Raw genomic sequence first — 17252 nt, 5'->3', positions numbered from 1 at the left:
CATGCAAGTGAATTGACACCCTTTTACATGCACAAAGACTGACAGAAGTGTCCTGTAATTGCTGTGCCCGCACTGCGGAGGCTGAGGACCCTACCCAATCAATTGAGGGGCTGGATCGGGCCCAGAGGTCCACCCGAGAGCAGCCCGGCAGACGGGGCACGTCCCACACCGAGGGACCCAGGGCGGTCCGCTGGCCCCACCGAGGTGCCCCGACAACTGACCACCCGTTTTTGGCCGCAGGGACCCAATGCCACCCCCCAGCAAACATCCCCACCCCACCCACAGCCCCACACCAGCAGGCCCAAGGAGCGACACGGGGGCCCCCACCAGCAGCCAGAGCGGGGGACCCAGGCGGTCGCCAACTGGCAACGCTCCAGCACCCACGGAACATGGGCGAGTCACCATCACACCGCAATTACTCCCCAGGAGGTCGCCCCAGTGGTTCCCCCCCACCCCCGAGATCAGGAAGGAGTGAAAAAGTCCCGCCCCACAGACGACAGAACAGCAAACACAGGGGCAAGAGGAGAAGATCCCCACAGCATGCATATGTCTTTTCACCATGCAAACCGATCTAAAAAGTGTGAAAATAAAAAGAAAAAAGAAAAAGAAATAGAATAACTGACTGATGTTAATAGCTTGTTTGTTTTTCCAGTTTAATAGAATTGTTTTCTTAGCGGTAGCTAACGCGACGAGTAATGATTGTGAATATTTATTAGGGAGGTCGATTATGCTTAAGTCGCCAAGTATACACAATCTTGGGGAAAGTGGAATCCTACAGTTCAAAATATACGAGAGTTTTGGTATAACCGGAGACCAAAAGCATTGAGATGGTGTGCATTCCCATATAGCATGAAAATAGGTGTCTGGGGTATTTTTGGTGCATTGCACGCATATATTTGATGGAGAGAAGCCCATGTTATGCATAGTGTACTGAGTAAAGTGTGTTCTATGGAGCAGTTTATATTGTATATGATTTAGATTTGTGTTTTTTGTCCTTCTAAACGTATTGTTACAAATCTGTATCCAGTAGCTACGGTCAGCAGGCATGGAGAGGTCTTCTTCCCATTTGGTGATTGGTAAGTGCATTGATTTAGTACATGAAATTAATTTACACACTTTTGAGCGATTTCTTTTACATTGCGGGAGAAGCTTCATTATTTGCTTGACAAACTCCGGCAGTTTGAGGGTGCTCTGGAGTGTTGGTATTCTTTTTATTGCTGCTTTTAAATTATTGTATTGAAGAACGTTTCCGGCTGTTATTTGGAATTCTTGGAACAGTTCATTACGTGTCCTAAAAACATTATTGTTAAATAGTTGTTGTAGGTGGTAAATTCCATGTTGTTCCCATGTACTAAAATGAAGGGGCGTCCTCACAAATATCAGTGATTCATTTAATAAACTGCTTAACAAGCAGGGGACAGTGCCTCTGGATTGGCAGACTGGGGTGGTGATCCCCCTTTTCAAGAAAGAGGACCGGAGGGTGTGTTCCAACTACAGGCGGATCACACTCCTCAGCCTCCCTGGTAAGGTCTATCCAGGGGTGCTGGAGAGAAGGGTCTGTCGAGAAGTTGAATCTCAGATTCAGGAGGAGCAGTGTGGTTTTCGTCCTAGCCGTGGAACAGTGGACCAGCTCTACACCCTTGGCAGGGTCCTCGAGGGTGCATGGGAGTTCGCCCAACCAGTCTACATGTGTTTTGTGGACTTGGAGAAGGCGTTTGACCGTGTCCCGGGTCATGAGGGGGGTGCTTCGGGAGTATGGGGTATCGAACCCCCTGATACGGGCTTTTCGGTCCCTGTACGACCGGAGTCAGAGTTTGGTCTGCATATCCGGCAGTAAGTCGGACTCGTTTCCGGTGAGGGTTGGACTCCGCCAAGGCTGCCCAATTCTGTTCATAACTTTTATGGACAGAATTTCTAGGGGCTCCGGTTTAATGGCCTCAGTATTGCATCTTTGCTTTTTGCAGATGATGTGGTTCTGTTGGCTTCATCAAGCCATGACCTCCAACTCTCACTGGAGCAGTTTGCAGCTGACTGTGAAGCGGCTGGGATGATAATCCATCCATCCATCCATTTTCTGAGCCGCTTCTCCTCACTAGGGTCGCGGGAGTGCTGGAGCCTATCCCAGCTGTCATCGGGCAGGAGGCGGGGAACACCCTGAACTCTTTGCCAGCCAATCGCAGGGCACATACAAACAAACAACCATTCGCACTCACAGCTGTTGGTCGTGACCGAAAGAACAAGATACTGGATACAAGCGGCCGAAATGAGTTTTCTCCGCAGTTTATCAAGGTGGGGGGTGAGGTTCTGGCAACTGGATCAGAGTCACTACAACAGTGAAAGCCGGGATTCATCCGTTAAGAGAACACCTCTCCAAAGTGCCTGACGCCATCAAATGTGAGCATCTGCCCATTCAAGTCGGGTACAACGACAAACAGATTAGTTCCCCTGAGACGGTTTATGCCAGTTTGTGCTGAAATTGGTCTTGGAAGTGAAAACGCAGGATGTGGAGTTCCTGGGCTGGTGTGGTAAACGTGGTCAGCAGTTGTGAGTTGGATGTACTGCCAAATTATCTGAAATGCCTTCAGAGACAGCTCCGGTGGGTATTCCTGCAGTCAACATGCCAGTTTCCCGCGCAAAGTTTTCATCTTCTCTGGCATGGTGCTGTGTGATAAAACTGCACATTTTAGAGCGGCCTTTCATTGCAGGAAGCCTATGGCAGGCCTGCGCAATAATCATGCTGCCTAATCAGCATCTTGATATGGTACACCTATGAAGAGAACTATGACTAACACAGATTTGGACAGATTTGTGAACAATATTTTAGAGAAATAGGCCTTTTGTGTATAATATACGCCACACATTTTCAATGGGAGACAGGTCTGGACTGCACGGCAGGCCAGTCTAATACCTGCACTCTTTTACTACGAAGCCACGCTGTTGTAACACATGCAGAATGTGGTTTGGGATTGTCTTGCTGAAATATGTTATTGCCATTCGATGAGAATGGAAACTTCCTCCTGGTAGGACCTCAACCATTTAAGGACTGTTCCATTTTGTCCAAATCATAATTGCTGTATCATCAACATCATCTTAAAAAAGAGAATGTTACTCCTAAAACACCACTATAAAGATTATGAGACAGGCGTAATTAAACCTACGTCATAGTCACTTTTCAGAGAAAGGACCACTAACCAGTGATTAAAAAAATCCTGTGGGCCAAAGAGGTTGCCCCCCCCCCCTCTCCAGGACCAAAAGGGGAGATAGACCGCCTCTTAATGTTACTTTTTGAACCCCCGGTCCTCAGAACTGTGAGGCTGACGCTCTAACCAGTCGGCCACCGTACCGCCTGGTTTAAAACTAGTGGGATAAAATATTAATTGTTGGATTTAAGATGAGACCAGTTTTCAGTTTTGCATTGTCACGCGCACATCCTCCTTAATCCCTGCAATTAATGTTTCAATTGTATGTGGTTGTTGAGAACACTAATATTTGCAATGTGGGATTTGTGTTGTGTGGGGTGAAACATCTCCTCCAGTTCAGTTGACCAACAGAATTGACATCAGACATTCAAATCACTAGTGGCGCCGTTGTGATGGTAACACTGGGAACATTCATACAAAGTTCTGAAAATATCATGCAACATTCTAATTCGGTGAAGATTGTTATTTGTTCCTCCAGAGTTGCAGTAGCTTGCCACCGCCTGTGGGTGTCGCTAGTTCTCCATCCATTGTCCCAGACAGAAGGAACAAATGTCACTGTGTCGTCATGGGGAGCCACCAAACAGCGGGTTTCTCACCTTCTTGGTCATCAAGCCAGTGTCCCAAAAAAATAAGTCTTTTTGGTGAGACTCTTCAGGCTGGCTGGGGGTGAAAGTTAATTAACTTAGCGTCCGAGTGAGAAACCAGTTGCCCATGTCTCAGCTTTGATGAGCTCCTTCGGAGTTCTGGTAATTCATTTAGCATCCGTGTGAAAAGTTAAGTCTACCGTGCTTCTCCTTTGATAAGTGAATCAGGCTTTCATTAGATGTCTTGTGTACGCAGACTGGCTCAGCAGGGCAGCTGAGGCAGGTTTGCGGAACAGCACGAGACTGGGGGTTGCCGGGTGTCATCTTTAAGGGCGTGTCCATTACATCGCATTGCCTTTTCCATGAAATAGGAAAGAGACTGCCAAAACACACTATTTAAGAACCATAAATTATTTTATTTTTCCACACAAAAAGATAAAAACAACTGGTGAACTTACAGAAGCAAACGTTTACTGACGCTTGTGAGAACGTGCAACAGTAATGAAATCTATACAATACACTATAACTTGTAAACATACACCAAACGTTTTTCAAAATCTTGAGATTCACAGTGCCAGAAAAAAAGGACAAACAAACAACCACAATAGAACTACAAAATGTGATCAAGTCTCAGTCAAGGCAAAGATAACTGTCATTGGGCTACATGAAGCTACTTGTGGGTTTTGGTTGCTACATTGACTAACATGGCTAAATTCTTAACTATTTGGACTCCAGAAAAAAATAAAAAAAGTACTTCTATCTCAAAGAAAAACTATGCTGAGGTTCAGTAGAAATGTCACAACAGTAGTACACAATATTGCACTAGCCAGTCAGCATCCAGAATAATAATCTTAACAGAAGACAAAACATGCATCAATAGTCACAGTAATCATAGTGTGCTGTTACGAATATTTAAGATGACCGTTGAAGGCTGAAGGGCCAACCTGGTCTCAATATTCTGTTTCTATTCACAAGGCTGCAGCAGCAGGGGTAGCAGAAGTAGCAGCATGTGGTTGAATCAATTAACAACAACATGCCAGGAACGTAGTGGTGTCCAAACTATGGCGCAGGAGACATTTGAGGTCCACCATCCATAGTTTTAGTGGCCTACAACATATATAATGACACCTTGACTGACGAATGCCTCAACTTAACGAGTTTTTCTAGTTACAAGCCATTGCGCATCCGATTTTTTGAATTTAAGTTTTGAGCAAAAATTTGACCTCTGCCATTCTGCCACGAGATGACTTCACAAAATCCTGCCATTGGTGATGTAAAAGTCATTCTATGGCGGAGATAAAACGAGTCCAACTCCAAGTTTGTGATATCAAGATTAAATAAAACTTGAATTTTTGCTTTATCACCAAGCTGTTGTTTTTAATACATACAATGGATATAAAACTTCTTCACACCCATTTAAATGCCAGGTTTTTGTGATGAGAAAAAAATAAAGACTAAGATGAATCACCGTGATTCGGGACACAGCCATATCCCAGAGTCCACGAGGTGTCCAGAGGTCAAAAGATCAAAGTACGTTTATGCGGAACTGCAAGCAGACCTCCACAGGCGGATAATGTAAAGTTGGTTTCGAAGTAGATCACAAGTATATGCGCCGTGAAGTGGACACTTGGAGAGCCCCCTCTCCATAGCTGTGCCGGCCAGTGGGATGATTTTAGAAAATATAACAACAATAATTATAATTATTATAATAACAACAATAACGTGTTCAATGATTTTATTTCTACATTTATATATTTATAAAATTGCTTCGCATATCTTGACCTGCACTGATGGATTGGTTTCAGCGTGTTAAATAAATTAAAGGTGACATTTCAAAGCGGCCCTTGCAATCCTTTGATTTTTCTGTATGCGGCACTTAGAAGAAAATGTTTTGACACCCCTGCTGTAACATAAACAGTGCAACATAAAACCAAACATTAAAGCAGCAACATAAAGTCTTCAACCACCCGACCAGCTTCCATCTATTTACTGGGGGTTATCTTGTCGAGTCCTGGCCAGGCGAGAATGTAGTAACGGGGCAAGGTGCCCTCCATGAGCCTTTCCATCCACAAACCCAAGCGGTCCAGTTTATGGTGGATCTGGAGGGTGGAAGTACTGCGAGAGCGGGCCGATTTGCGCAAAGGGTGATCGTCACGCGAAGCCGCCCTCGACCGCCTCACCAACGTGCCAGATTCATTCTCCGGCGTCTTGCTGTCCGGGTCTTCCCCAGTGTAGACGGGCTTAAACAGACAGAAGTACTTTTTGTGGCCATTGAGTGCCAACACGTAGCCGGTGTAGTCCATATTGGCGCTGACTTCGTCGTCATGGCATGCGTCGATGTGCGCGCTGTCCTGTGCACTGTTTAACAGCGTGCACATCCACTTGCTGTGCTTGTCCGTATTCAGGAAGGAGAAATGCAGCGTCAGGCTCCTAAAATATTTCAAAGAATACATTTTTGCGATCGGTTATATGGAAAGATACTTGTCAAAGGTTTTTACAAATGCATTCGAACAAACAGAACATATTCTGTTCTGTCTGAGTTGCAAATAAATTTAACAACAGGCCCCAGAGTATCTAAACACATGAAGCTGGTGAAAGTGTTGTTTTGCTAGATTAATTTTCTTAAATACATATGCACAACAAATGACAAACAAGGAGTGCTTGCACACAAGGACCAATGCCTATTAAACACATTTACCACACCAAGCTGCTCTGAAAAACAAACAAACAAAACAAAACAAAACAAAAACTTTGAACATGTTCTTAACTCTGGTTTACACTACAATACACTACGCACACAAAGTTGATTAATCTAAAATGGAGCAGTTGCAATGGCAAATTTCACAACAAATGTTTGATCCGTGAATTAACTAATACATTTCCAGGACATTGCACAAGAATCTTCTTCCTTTCCTTTCGGCTTGTCCCGTTAGGGATCACCACAGCGCGTCATCCTTTCCCATGAGAGCCTATCTCCTGCATCCTCCTCTCGAACACCAACACCAATGGCCTCATGTCTTCCCTCACGACATCCATCAACCTTCTCTTTGGTCTTCCTCACGCTCTCTTGCCTGGCAGCTCCATCCTCATCATCCTTCTACCAATATACTCACTATCTCTCCTCTGGACGTGTCCAAACCATCGAAGTCTGCTCTCTCTAACTTTGTCTCCAAAACATCGAACCTTGGCTGTCCCTCTGATGAGCTCATTTCTAATTTTATCCAACGTGGTCACTCCGAGAGCGAACCTCAACATCTTCATTTCCGCCACCTCCAGCTCTGCTTCCTGTTGTCTCTTCAGTGCCACTGTCTCTAATCCATACATCATGGCTGGCCTCACCACTGTTTTATAAACTTTGCCCTTCATCCTAGCAGAGACTCTTCCGTCACATAACACACCTGACATCTTCCTCCACCCGTTCCAACCTGCTTGGACCCGTTTCTTCACTTCCTGACCACACTCACCATTGCTCTGGACGGTTGACCGCAAGTATTTAAAGTCCTCCACTCTTGCTATCTCTTCTCCCTGTAGCCTCACTCTTCCCCCTCCATCCCTCTCATTCATGCACATAAAGATGATTCTGATTCTGTCTTACTTCGGCTAATCTTCATTCCTCTCCTTTCCAATGCACCCCTCCATCTTTCTAACTGTTCCTCCACCTGCTCCCTGCTTTCACTGCAGATCACAATGTCATTTGCAAACATCATGGTCCATGGGGATGTCCGTCTAACCTCATCTGTCAGCCTATCCATCACCACTGCAAACAGGAAGGGGCTCAGGGCTGATCCCTGATGCACCCCCATCTACCCTTAAATTCCTCTGTCACACCTACAGCACACCTCACCAGGCTGTATACAGGTGAATATGCCAAATCAGCGTTGCACAAAAGTGTTTTAGTTAAGCTTTTGTTTAAACAAATGTAAACAAATGTCCACAAATTATGACATCAAAATATAACCCTAATTAAATATTTGTTTGTCACTACAGCAGACTGGCATACAAATTTGGCTAGAACACTGCAGAAAGAAATGTAGTTGATCGTGTTCTTTATGTCTTGCCAACGTTTACTTGTTTTTGTCAACTAGTACGTGTTTGCTCAATGACTCCGCGCGCGTTTTCAGAGAGTATTTTGGAGTTTTTCTCATCAAATCCTTAGCGGAAGTCGTGCATGGATGGCTGAATGGATACTTTATTCATCCCGTGAGGGAAATTTTATTTACTAGCTTCATAAAGTTTTAAAATCTTTCCACATGACTGGGTGTGAAATGGAAAAAAAGATAACGCTTTACACTTGCGGGCACACTCATGTAATTTTGAAACGATGACATGTGACTTCATGACCGCAGAATCTTTTTTTTTTTCACGGTGACAAGTTTAGCAGCTGATACTGGTAATACAGTACAGGTTTCAAATAAGTAAAGCAGTGGGTGATCGGTGACAGGCTAGTGAAATACAGTATTTACTTACAAACAGCTGCAACAGGAGTAGGGCTATGCTAGCTAGCTCCTCCAATAGCCTCACCAGCAGTCGGGATGACTATGAGAGCGCACAATTTTCTTTGAAGATCTTATCCAAAATGAATAAATCCTCCAGTGAAAGTACGATCGTAACAGCGGTGTCCATTCTCTTCATTTCACTCATAAACTGGCCGCGTTTGCACGTGCGTCGGTGGCCTGTGTCATTTTTCAGTTGGCCAACAAAAAAAAAAAAAACACTTGAAAAGGTTGCTGACTGCACTAATTTAAGAGCGACAGTTTATTTTGCTTGCCACTGAGTCACGTGACTGAATCATGACCGCTGATTTGGCGAATGAGGACTTTCGTGCACTTGCTCCTTTCTCTCCTCCTCATATGCCGTCCACGCACCCGTTCGGTTGCTTTCTTTTAGAGACAGTATGAATACTCGATGCCGTAAAATTGCACATCGTTAAAGCAACATTCACGATTATATCAAAGGCCATATATTTTGTCCACCCCTAGTCTGGGGCTGCTTTGGCTATTCAGGACCTGGACAACTTGCTATGATTGATGAAACCATGAATTCTGGTCTTTAAATGGGCTCGAAGCAGATATCCGTGTTTTGTTTCTAAATACATGAAATATGTTTGAGGCGCTGAAAACATATGGAAAGACATAATTTAGTGCTGAATTCTTGAATTTTTGTGATTTGTGGGCGGGGCTAAAACAGCCCCGTGACATCACAGGACTGGAGCGTATACTTTCTAGCATGAGTTCCCTCCCCCACTATCTAAGGACAAAGTGACGTCATTTTGATTGGCTATGTTGCGCAGTTGTGAATTAGCTCGCACTTAGCTTGCATAACAAGGCCCATTTACCGCTCGAGCGTGCAGTTAGCACGCTAACGATGGCTACACCCGGAAAAAATGGATGCCTCAATTTACAGAAGAGCTCGGTGACGTTTTTTTTACTTTCTTTTATTTGTATGGACAAATTAAGTTCCACGAATAGAAAAGTGACAATTTTGAACATACCCCGTGAAGGAGTAGACTTCTTTGGCAAATTTGCTGAGCAGAATGTTCTTCGACGCATCTGTGATCACGAGCACAATGTTCATGTGTCCTGGCCTCAGCCTCACCAGGTTGCTAATGTAGGTGATGTCTGTCAACTCGGTCACCTCCACAAAGTTCTTCTTGGGAGGCCGACTAAGATAGTAATAATAGTTAATAGTCATCTTGCACTTGCCATAAATATGACATTTAAATAAACAAATGTTACCTTGACGCACCACCACTCCCTGACGATCCATTTTCTGTTTTAGGTCCATCTTTTGCTTTTGGTTTTGCGGAGTTTTCGTCACTTGAGTCACTGAAGACACAAACAAAAACGCGAACATGATCCAAGGGTGTGAATCTTTAGTGAGGCCTAAACAAGCTTACCTGAATGCTTGGATGACCACAGTTCCAAACAGGATAAATAAGGCAGAAAAGATGAGGGACAGCAAAGGCATCATCTCACGCCTGTAAATCAGCAAAGACAGCAAATAATAAGACAAACAATGTTCTGGCATTATCAGCATGACGACTTCCTACTACTTTATCGCAACAGAGTAATTCCCCACTATTTCTCGCTTCAGACTTTGCAGTCCTGGCTATTCAAGGATTTTTATTCCATTATTCCCATGCTATATTGCGGCAGCTAAAGCCTATTGTTTTAAATTAATTTTCATCTTCTCAAGCGCTGCACATGCTCTGTTATGCTTTGCAGTACAGGGGAACAGAGTTCCATTTGCTACAACTCCCAAAATGCATCGCGCTGAACAGTCACTGCCAGCGCACGTAACAGAGCGCCACAATACGACAAAGCGTGTACTACCACTTGTAACCATCCAGCCATCCATTTTCAACACCGCTTATCCTGGTTAGGGGTCGCGAGGCGCCGGAGCCTATCCCAGCTGACTTTGGGCGAAAGGCGGACTACACCCTGAACTGGTCGCCAGTCAGTGGCCGGGCACATATAGACACATTCAACCATTCGCACTCACATTCACACCGTCACCGAGTGGGAACTGAACCCACTCTGCCTGCACCAAAGTCAGGCGAGTGTACCACTACAGCATCAGTGACACTTGTAACCAATTTGTTAAAAGGTTTTACCCACCAGTTGTTGTGCAGAATGTCATCGATGACTTCAGAGAGGTAATCATAAAATGCATAGACCCATTGGATAACAAATATCTACAGAGAGGGAATAATAGTCACATGCTCAGTTAATTACCAAAATGCTTCAAACATATTTCACACTGATCTGGATGTCCAAACTAGGCAAATAACATACAGATGCAAACTCATTGTTGAGCTCAGGCAGCATGGCATCATGGATCAGAATGGACGGGTCCTTCTGGAGTCGCTCCAACTCTTCCACAAGGCGCTGCTTGTCTTCTTCACTGCCGTTCCAAATGGTCACTGGCTTGAAAAAGGCCTTCCCGGCAGCATTGCGCCTCTCCAGGATCACCACCTGCACAATAAGCAGAACACACATGCACACGCGCACAGACACGCACGCACACACACAGGTAAATCTGAAAGTAATAATACCTTGCAGGTTTAAAGGTTTGGTGTTAAGAATTTAGATTTTTTTTTTTTATTTATGATGATCTTGTTTTAGCATAATTCTGTGATGAGCACAGCTCTTTCTTAGGCAAATCCATTGGGTTTGATTCAAAAGCACACAATGATGGACAATGATTACAGAGAGATCAAAATTACAATATAAATATTGTCCCAAACTGAAACACAGTGAACTGCCAGATGAATGTTCAGGATGGATACATGGATGAGTGGGCAGTGGACATTGTGAGTGAGAAACTGAGGTGGATGTACAGCTTGGTGGGTGGGCGATTGGATGGGCTAGCTGGATAGATGAATGAATGAGTGGATGTGTAATTACGTGGAATAGATGGTTTGATGGATGGATTGGGGAGGTGGGTGACTGGGTTAGTTAGCTGTGTCGATTTATAGACATACTATAAATCTGTGGCTGGGTAATTTGGTAGAATTTATTTGGATGGATGGATAAGTAGACTGTCATACCTGCGGTGGCAGTGGTCCCTGTGTGCTGTCCTTGCTGGTCATCAGGATGTTACAAAGTGGTTGCTGCAGTTGTTGGTAAACATAAGCAAATCTCACAACTTCCTTCGTGTTACTGGAGGCGAAAGACAGAAACGCTTGTTTGCCTGAAGAAAAGCTCTCGCCGTCGCCTGTCATCAGCAGCACGCAGTATCTGACGGGAGGAAACCCAGCATTGATGAAGCCTAGCGTTTCTGTGATTTGAGGGTACAGACAAATGTGTGCGCTCTTACTTCCGTCGTCTGTGAAACTGCTTGACAGGACAGAGCTCGTCAAAGAGCTTCTGATTCACCAGCCTCGGTGCGAGGAGAAATTTGTTGTTTGACATGAACTCGTCGATAATCTGCTTTTTCATTCCTTTAGTCTGCAAAGAACAATGACAATCCTATTGTACCGCTTGCTCGGCTCCAAAAAGACTCGCCTTCTTTATTTCGTTAGGCGCCCGATTGCAGTGATTCACCTGTATGATATCAGCGGGGTTGTCCGTGTTCTCTTTGAAAACCAGCATGGTGGGGGCGTAGGTGTTGATATTAAACTGTCTCTGCAGACTGGCCGTCTCTGAAAGGCCCTGGTCCACATAGCCAAACTGCATGTAGTCCTTGTACGCAAAAGCCGTCAGCTATGAAAAGTAAGAGATTAAAACCATTGAACACATTTGAGCTGTGAATGCAATTGTGATGTCAGTCCCAGGCTCACTTTATAAAGTAAGGGAACTACAGGCACTTGGTCAAACAGCAGCACGTGTGGCTTGTTGAGTTTGTGCCAACTGTTCAAGAACTGCTGGTCGTTTTTGTCGCTGACCTAATAAGAGAAAATGACCATTTGATACCTACGCGGCCATGTGCATTCACATTGTCATCCATGGCTATCGTCGAAATTAAGATATTTACCCACTCCACGAGTCTTTGTGGAAGAAGGTCTTCCACAAACTGCCTCAGGTGCTCCTTTGCTACAGCGAAATGGAAGAACGTCACTTTGCCATTTAAGACTCCAAGTATAGATGGCGTACGATGAGCGCCGAGGTGATTGGCTAACCGTCTCTCATAGCCAACATCCACCACCCCGATCCCGACACCTGCACAGATGAGTTGTGTCCAAACCCATCCTTTGAAAATGTACCTCCGAATCTCCGCTACTAAATGACGTGTGGATTCCAAACCTAGCGTCTCCATTTCCTGTACCACCTCTTTCCACACAGGCTCGATGTGGATGCAGTTGAAGCACCAGTCGGAGGTGATCTTGATCAGGTACGGTCTCCTGAAGCTGTCAGGCACCACGTCGTTGACATACTGGTTAAAGTGTAGCGAGTACTTGCTGTCGGAAAAGTCGCGGTGACTCTTGCTATTGAATGGGAAGTTAAAGAAGGACTCTTCGAAGTTGAAGTTGTCGTGGCGGTGACCACTGTAGTGGCGGCTGCCGTACGGCTGGGTGTCGTCCGTCTGCCCGTAGCGGTCATAGTTGGCACGTTTGTCCTCACTGGATAGAATCTAGATAGTGGGTAAAACGTGACAATTTGTTTCTGTGACAAGTGGAAGATCTCTCAGGGATAAGATGAACATTATGAACGACACGTGGATGTTTTTAAAACTACCCATGAATGTGTGGTCAAGTTTCCTTGCCACTACCATGTTACAACATGCAGGGAACCCCCATTTATTGCAGGGGATATGCTCCCCACCCACAATAAGTGAAAATCCACGATATAGGGCGAGATGACATAAAAACATTTTGTGTGATACAAGTCCCATTTCCAATGAAGCTGGGGCGTTGTGTTAAACATAAATAAAAACAGAATACAATGATTTGCAAATCATGTTCAACCTATATTGAATTGAATACACTACAAAGACAAGATATTTAATGTTCAAACTGATAAACTTTATTGTTTTTAGCAAACAATCATTAACTTGGAATTTTATGGCTGCAACATGTTCCAAAAAAGCTGGGACAGGTGGCATAAAAGACTGAGAAAGTTGAGGAATGCTCATCAAACACCTGTTTGGAATATCCCACAGGTAAACAGGCTAATTGGGAACAGGTGGGTGCCATGAATGGGTATAAAAGGAGCTTCCCTGAATTGCTCAGTCATTCACGAGCAAAGATGGGGCCAGGTTCACCTCTTTGTGAACAAGTACGTGAGAAAATAGTCAAACAGTTTAAGGACAATGTTCCTCAACGTTACAATTGCAAGAAATTTAGGGATTTCATCATCTGCGGTCCATAATATCATCAAGGTTCAGAGAATCTGGAGAAATCACTGCATGTAAGCGGCAAGGCCGAAAACGGCAACATTGAATGCCCATGACCTTCGATCCCTGAAGCGGCAAACCAATGTCAGTAAATACAGTTCGGCGCTACATCCGTAAGTGCAACTTGAAAGTCTACGATGCAAAGCAAAAGCCATTTATCAACAACACCCAGAAACGCTGCCGGCTTCTCTGGGCCCGAGCTCATCTAAGATGGACTGATGCAAAGTGGAAAAGTGTTCTGTGGTCTGACGAGTCCACATTTCAAATTATTTTTGAAAATTGTGGACGTCGTTTCCTCCGGGCCAAAGAGGAAAAGAACTATCTGCACTGTTATGGACGCAAAGTTCAAAAGCCAGCATCTGTGATGGTATGGGGCTGTGTTAATGCCAATGGCATGGGTAACTTACACATCTGTGAAGGCACCATTAATGCTGAAAGGTACATACAGGTTTTGGAGAAACATATGCTGCCATCCAAGCAACGTCTTTTTCATGTACGTCCCTGCTTATTTCAACAATCAAACAGCTTCAACAATTAGTGTCCTCAGTTCCCAAACGTTTATTGAATGTTGTTAAAAGAAAAGGTGATGTAACACAGTGGTAAACATGCCCTGTCCCAGCTTTTTTGGAACGTGTTGCAGCCATAAAATTCTAAGTTAATGATTATTTGCTAAAAACAAGAAAGTTTATCAGTTTGAACATTAAATATCTTGTGTTTGTAGTGTATTCAATTAAATATAGGTCGAACATGATTTGCAAATCATTGTATTGTTTTTATTTATGTTTAACACAACGTCCAAACTTCATTGGAATTGGGGTTGTAGATTTACCCCTCCCACAAGCATTAAACACATTTCAAATGATTAAAACGCACTTTTCAAACATATTGTAAATGTATTAGAACACAAAAAAATAATTGCATTAAAATGTATAGAAATTACTGTACTCAGTTTCTGTGTAGGCGCATGTGTCTTTAAAGAGGCGGGGCCTGGTGGGGTGGCGTGTGATACCGGCAAGTCAGTGTATGTGAGTGCCTGGCCTTAGGCGGTGGCCAACATCAGCTTCTGGGTGAGTGTGCTTTGATTGTGTTCCTGTGTTTTACTATTCACCCGTCATTCACTAAAAGGCTGAAAAGTGCATCGGTGACTGCTGCTCTCCTTTCCCACATGTGATGGCATTACAGCAAGTGTACAGTAAAATCCCATTTTAAAAAAAACAATCGCTTGAAAAAAATGCAATATAGCAGGGTAACACTGTAGTAGGATTCCCCCCCCTTCAATTTCACAACATTACTGACCTCGTACGATTTGGTAATCCTGATAAACATATCCTCAGCTCCCGGATTTTTGTTTTTGTCAGGATGCCTTGAAAAGAGCATATTTATTACATAGCTGTTAGCAAGCCTATGCCGCTCTTAAATTAAAGATGCTCACCATTCTCTCGCGAGACGCTTGTAGACTTTCTTAATCTCAACCTGGCTTGCACCTTGGGTGACACCCAACGTTTTGTATGGGTCCAGCTCCGGTCCAGCGTGGTTCACGCCTAGCTCCAGCACAGAGAGGACTACTATGACAGCCAGTGGAAGAGACATCTTCAACTCTACCGTCACTGTTACCTTAACAACAAAAGAGGATCTGTCACCATCAAGTCTTTCATCTCAGGATACTCATACTTAAATGTCAAGATACTTGTTTATATCGGGGGCCACATCATACGACCCAACTGGTTGCCGGTTATAATGGTCGTGAATATTGAATTAAAGTATAACGGTATGCCAAAAATCACGGTTTGGTACGTGCCTTTGTTTCAAGGTCGCAGTGCAGTTCACATTGGTATAATGAAGGAACAAAATGAAGAAGAAAAAAACTGCTCACCTTTGGTATACACAGGAACATGTTTAATTCTATTTCAAATGAAACATCAACAGCTTCAAACTTTGCTTTTAAGGAAAGGGCAAACTCAGTAGTTTGTCTTCTTTTTAGGAAATGAAGTATAGAGATGAGTGCAACAGCAATAGTTTGAACAGTCTGAATGATGACGCTATTAAAGACGCCAATATTTACCACAGTGCCAGAAGCAAGTCACTCACCATGACGTCAGCTAGCCAGAGGCTAAGCTGCACTGCATTTGTTTACGGACGAGGTGTGTGGCTATAGAACCCGAAGCAGTTACACTTCCTCTTTCTTACCTATATACAAAATGTTCTTTGTGGGAACCCTAATAGTCAATTGGCCCGGCATTTGCATTTATTTTTATTTGTATGATGGCTACTACTTTAGAACAGAAGTCAAGGAAAAATGATGACAGACGGGCAAATGGACGTAAAACATAAAATGACGTGAACTAATGATCTTAAGCGAATATACACATTGGCCATGATCAGAATGATAGAAGGCAAGAAAAACAGCAAAATGCATTTTATAGAAACAATATGTCACCGTATACCATACCACTGACATGTCACTATCCTAAAGTACTGATGGTTACTAACGAATGTAAAATGTACAAGCAGACATTTTGTGTTTTCATCGCGTTGCCAGAGAAATTAGCTGTTTCGTTGCAAATACAAACGGAGAGGCACCTAGAGCAGCTGCAGTTAACCGGCACTACGCCACATTTTTACGGCAAGCGTCGACGTTCCTCGGGCTTTTGGTGGATGGACGCTGGACGAAAGAGGGCTCCGAACTGCGCGACAACGACAATCACAGGGTGTGTTCGGAAGCAACTCCTAGCTGCTCCGGGGCACGGACACCATCTACAACCAGGCGATAAATCCGAAGTACTGCTAGAAGTTTGAGTATTTAATGGAACCCTGTTCCGTGCTTATTTATTTGTTACCGGCGGATAGTTCGTAGCTCCCCGACTTTTAACAGAACCGCAATGTGTTGCTTGCTGAGTGGTGACTTACTACAGTTCGCTAAATCAAGCGCACCCTTTTAAAAACGTATGCTCTCCGAGGTCACCAATCACAAACAAGAGTGATGTAAACACGGAAGTAGCGATTGCAACCGGCTTTCGTAGATATTGGAACACTAGATACGCCAGCGTCCTGTATCAGCACGCTAACCTCTGCGCCTAAGTGGCGGCCATGTTGCAGTGGTCGTCGTTCTTGTAGAAGGCAATGCATGGACACTGAAATTAAGTCGTAACTTGCTCATTTCTGAACCGATTTTCACGAGGGTTATTTTTTTTCAACGCCAAAGCGTATTCTACCAATACACAGCATTTTCGGGAAAGATTTAAAAATAATAATATTAAAAGTACTCTTTGTATGGCGTCTTAACCATGCAACCGTATGCAGCATCATGTACCAGCATCCTTGGTCTCTGGCGACTTTAACCTTCTTAGTTTAACCTTGGGCATGGAGTTCAAAATAGTACCGATACATATCCGTGGCCGGCAATAAGCAAGTTACACGGATAATGTTAGTGAAAACTATATATTTTTAACATATTTTAGTGAAAGGTCACATGACAACTTGAGGTACTGAAATGTTCGCCTTTCGAAGCGTCAAATGCACGACACAGACATCATCTGGTTAGAGGAGCAAGACAGTCGTTTGATGATCCAGTATCAGTGCGTTTACTCGAAAAGACGAAGTCAAACCAGCCGCCACAACAATTGTTCATACTATG

The 17252-nt window shown here is 44.0% G+C and overlaps 1 protein-coding gene across 3 annotated transcripts; it reads right to left on the bottom strand.

The window, feature by feature from the left end:
* Positions 1–4179: 4179 nt before the first annotated feature.
* Positions 4180–16529, bottom strand: LOC133481089 (dnaJ homolog subfamily C member 16-like). Of its 3 annotated transcripts, XM_061780026.1 has the most exons (15): positions 15492–16527; positions 15051–15232; positions 14915–14981; positions 12529–12856; positions 12260–12444; positions 12066–12170; positions 11830–11988; positions 11603–11733; positions 11334–11523; positions 10579–10758; positions 10402–10478; positions 9681–9761; positions 9520–9609; positions 9276–9446; positions 4180–6214 (listed from the first exon to the last, which is right to left on the bottom strand). In XM_061780026.1, the coding sequence occupies exons 1-15, from the start codon at positions 15510–15512 to the stop codon at positions 5767–5769; spliced, it is 2415 nt and encodes an 804-aa protein (XP_061636010.1). In that variant the 5' UTR covers positions 15513–16527; the 3' UTR covers positions 4180–5766. The 3 variants fall into 3 exon arrangements, with proteins under 3 accessions (XP_061636010.1, XP_061636000.1, XP_061636009.1); XM_061780016.1 differs by having other exon boundaries at positions 12260–12856; positions 15492–16529; XM_061780025.1 differs by having other exon boundaries at positions 12260–12856; positions 16199–16528.
* Positions 16530–17252: the final 723 nt, after the last annotated feature.

Source organism: Phyllopteryx taeniolatus, chromosome 1 (genome assembly GCF_024500385.1).
Source record: "Phyllopteryx taeniolatus isolate TA_2022b chromosome 1, UOR_Ptae_1.2, whole genome shotgun sequence".
Taxonomy (NCBI): Eukaryota; Metazoa; Chordata; class Actinopteri; order Syngnathiformes; family Syngnathidae; genus Phyllopteryx; species Phyllopteryx taeniolatus.
The sequence above is the reverse complement of the archived record's forward strand: the minus strand, read 5'-3'. Positions and strand labels throughout refer to the sequence as shown.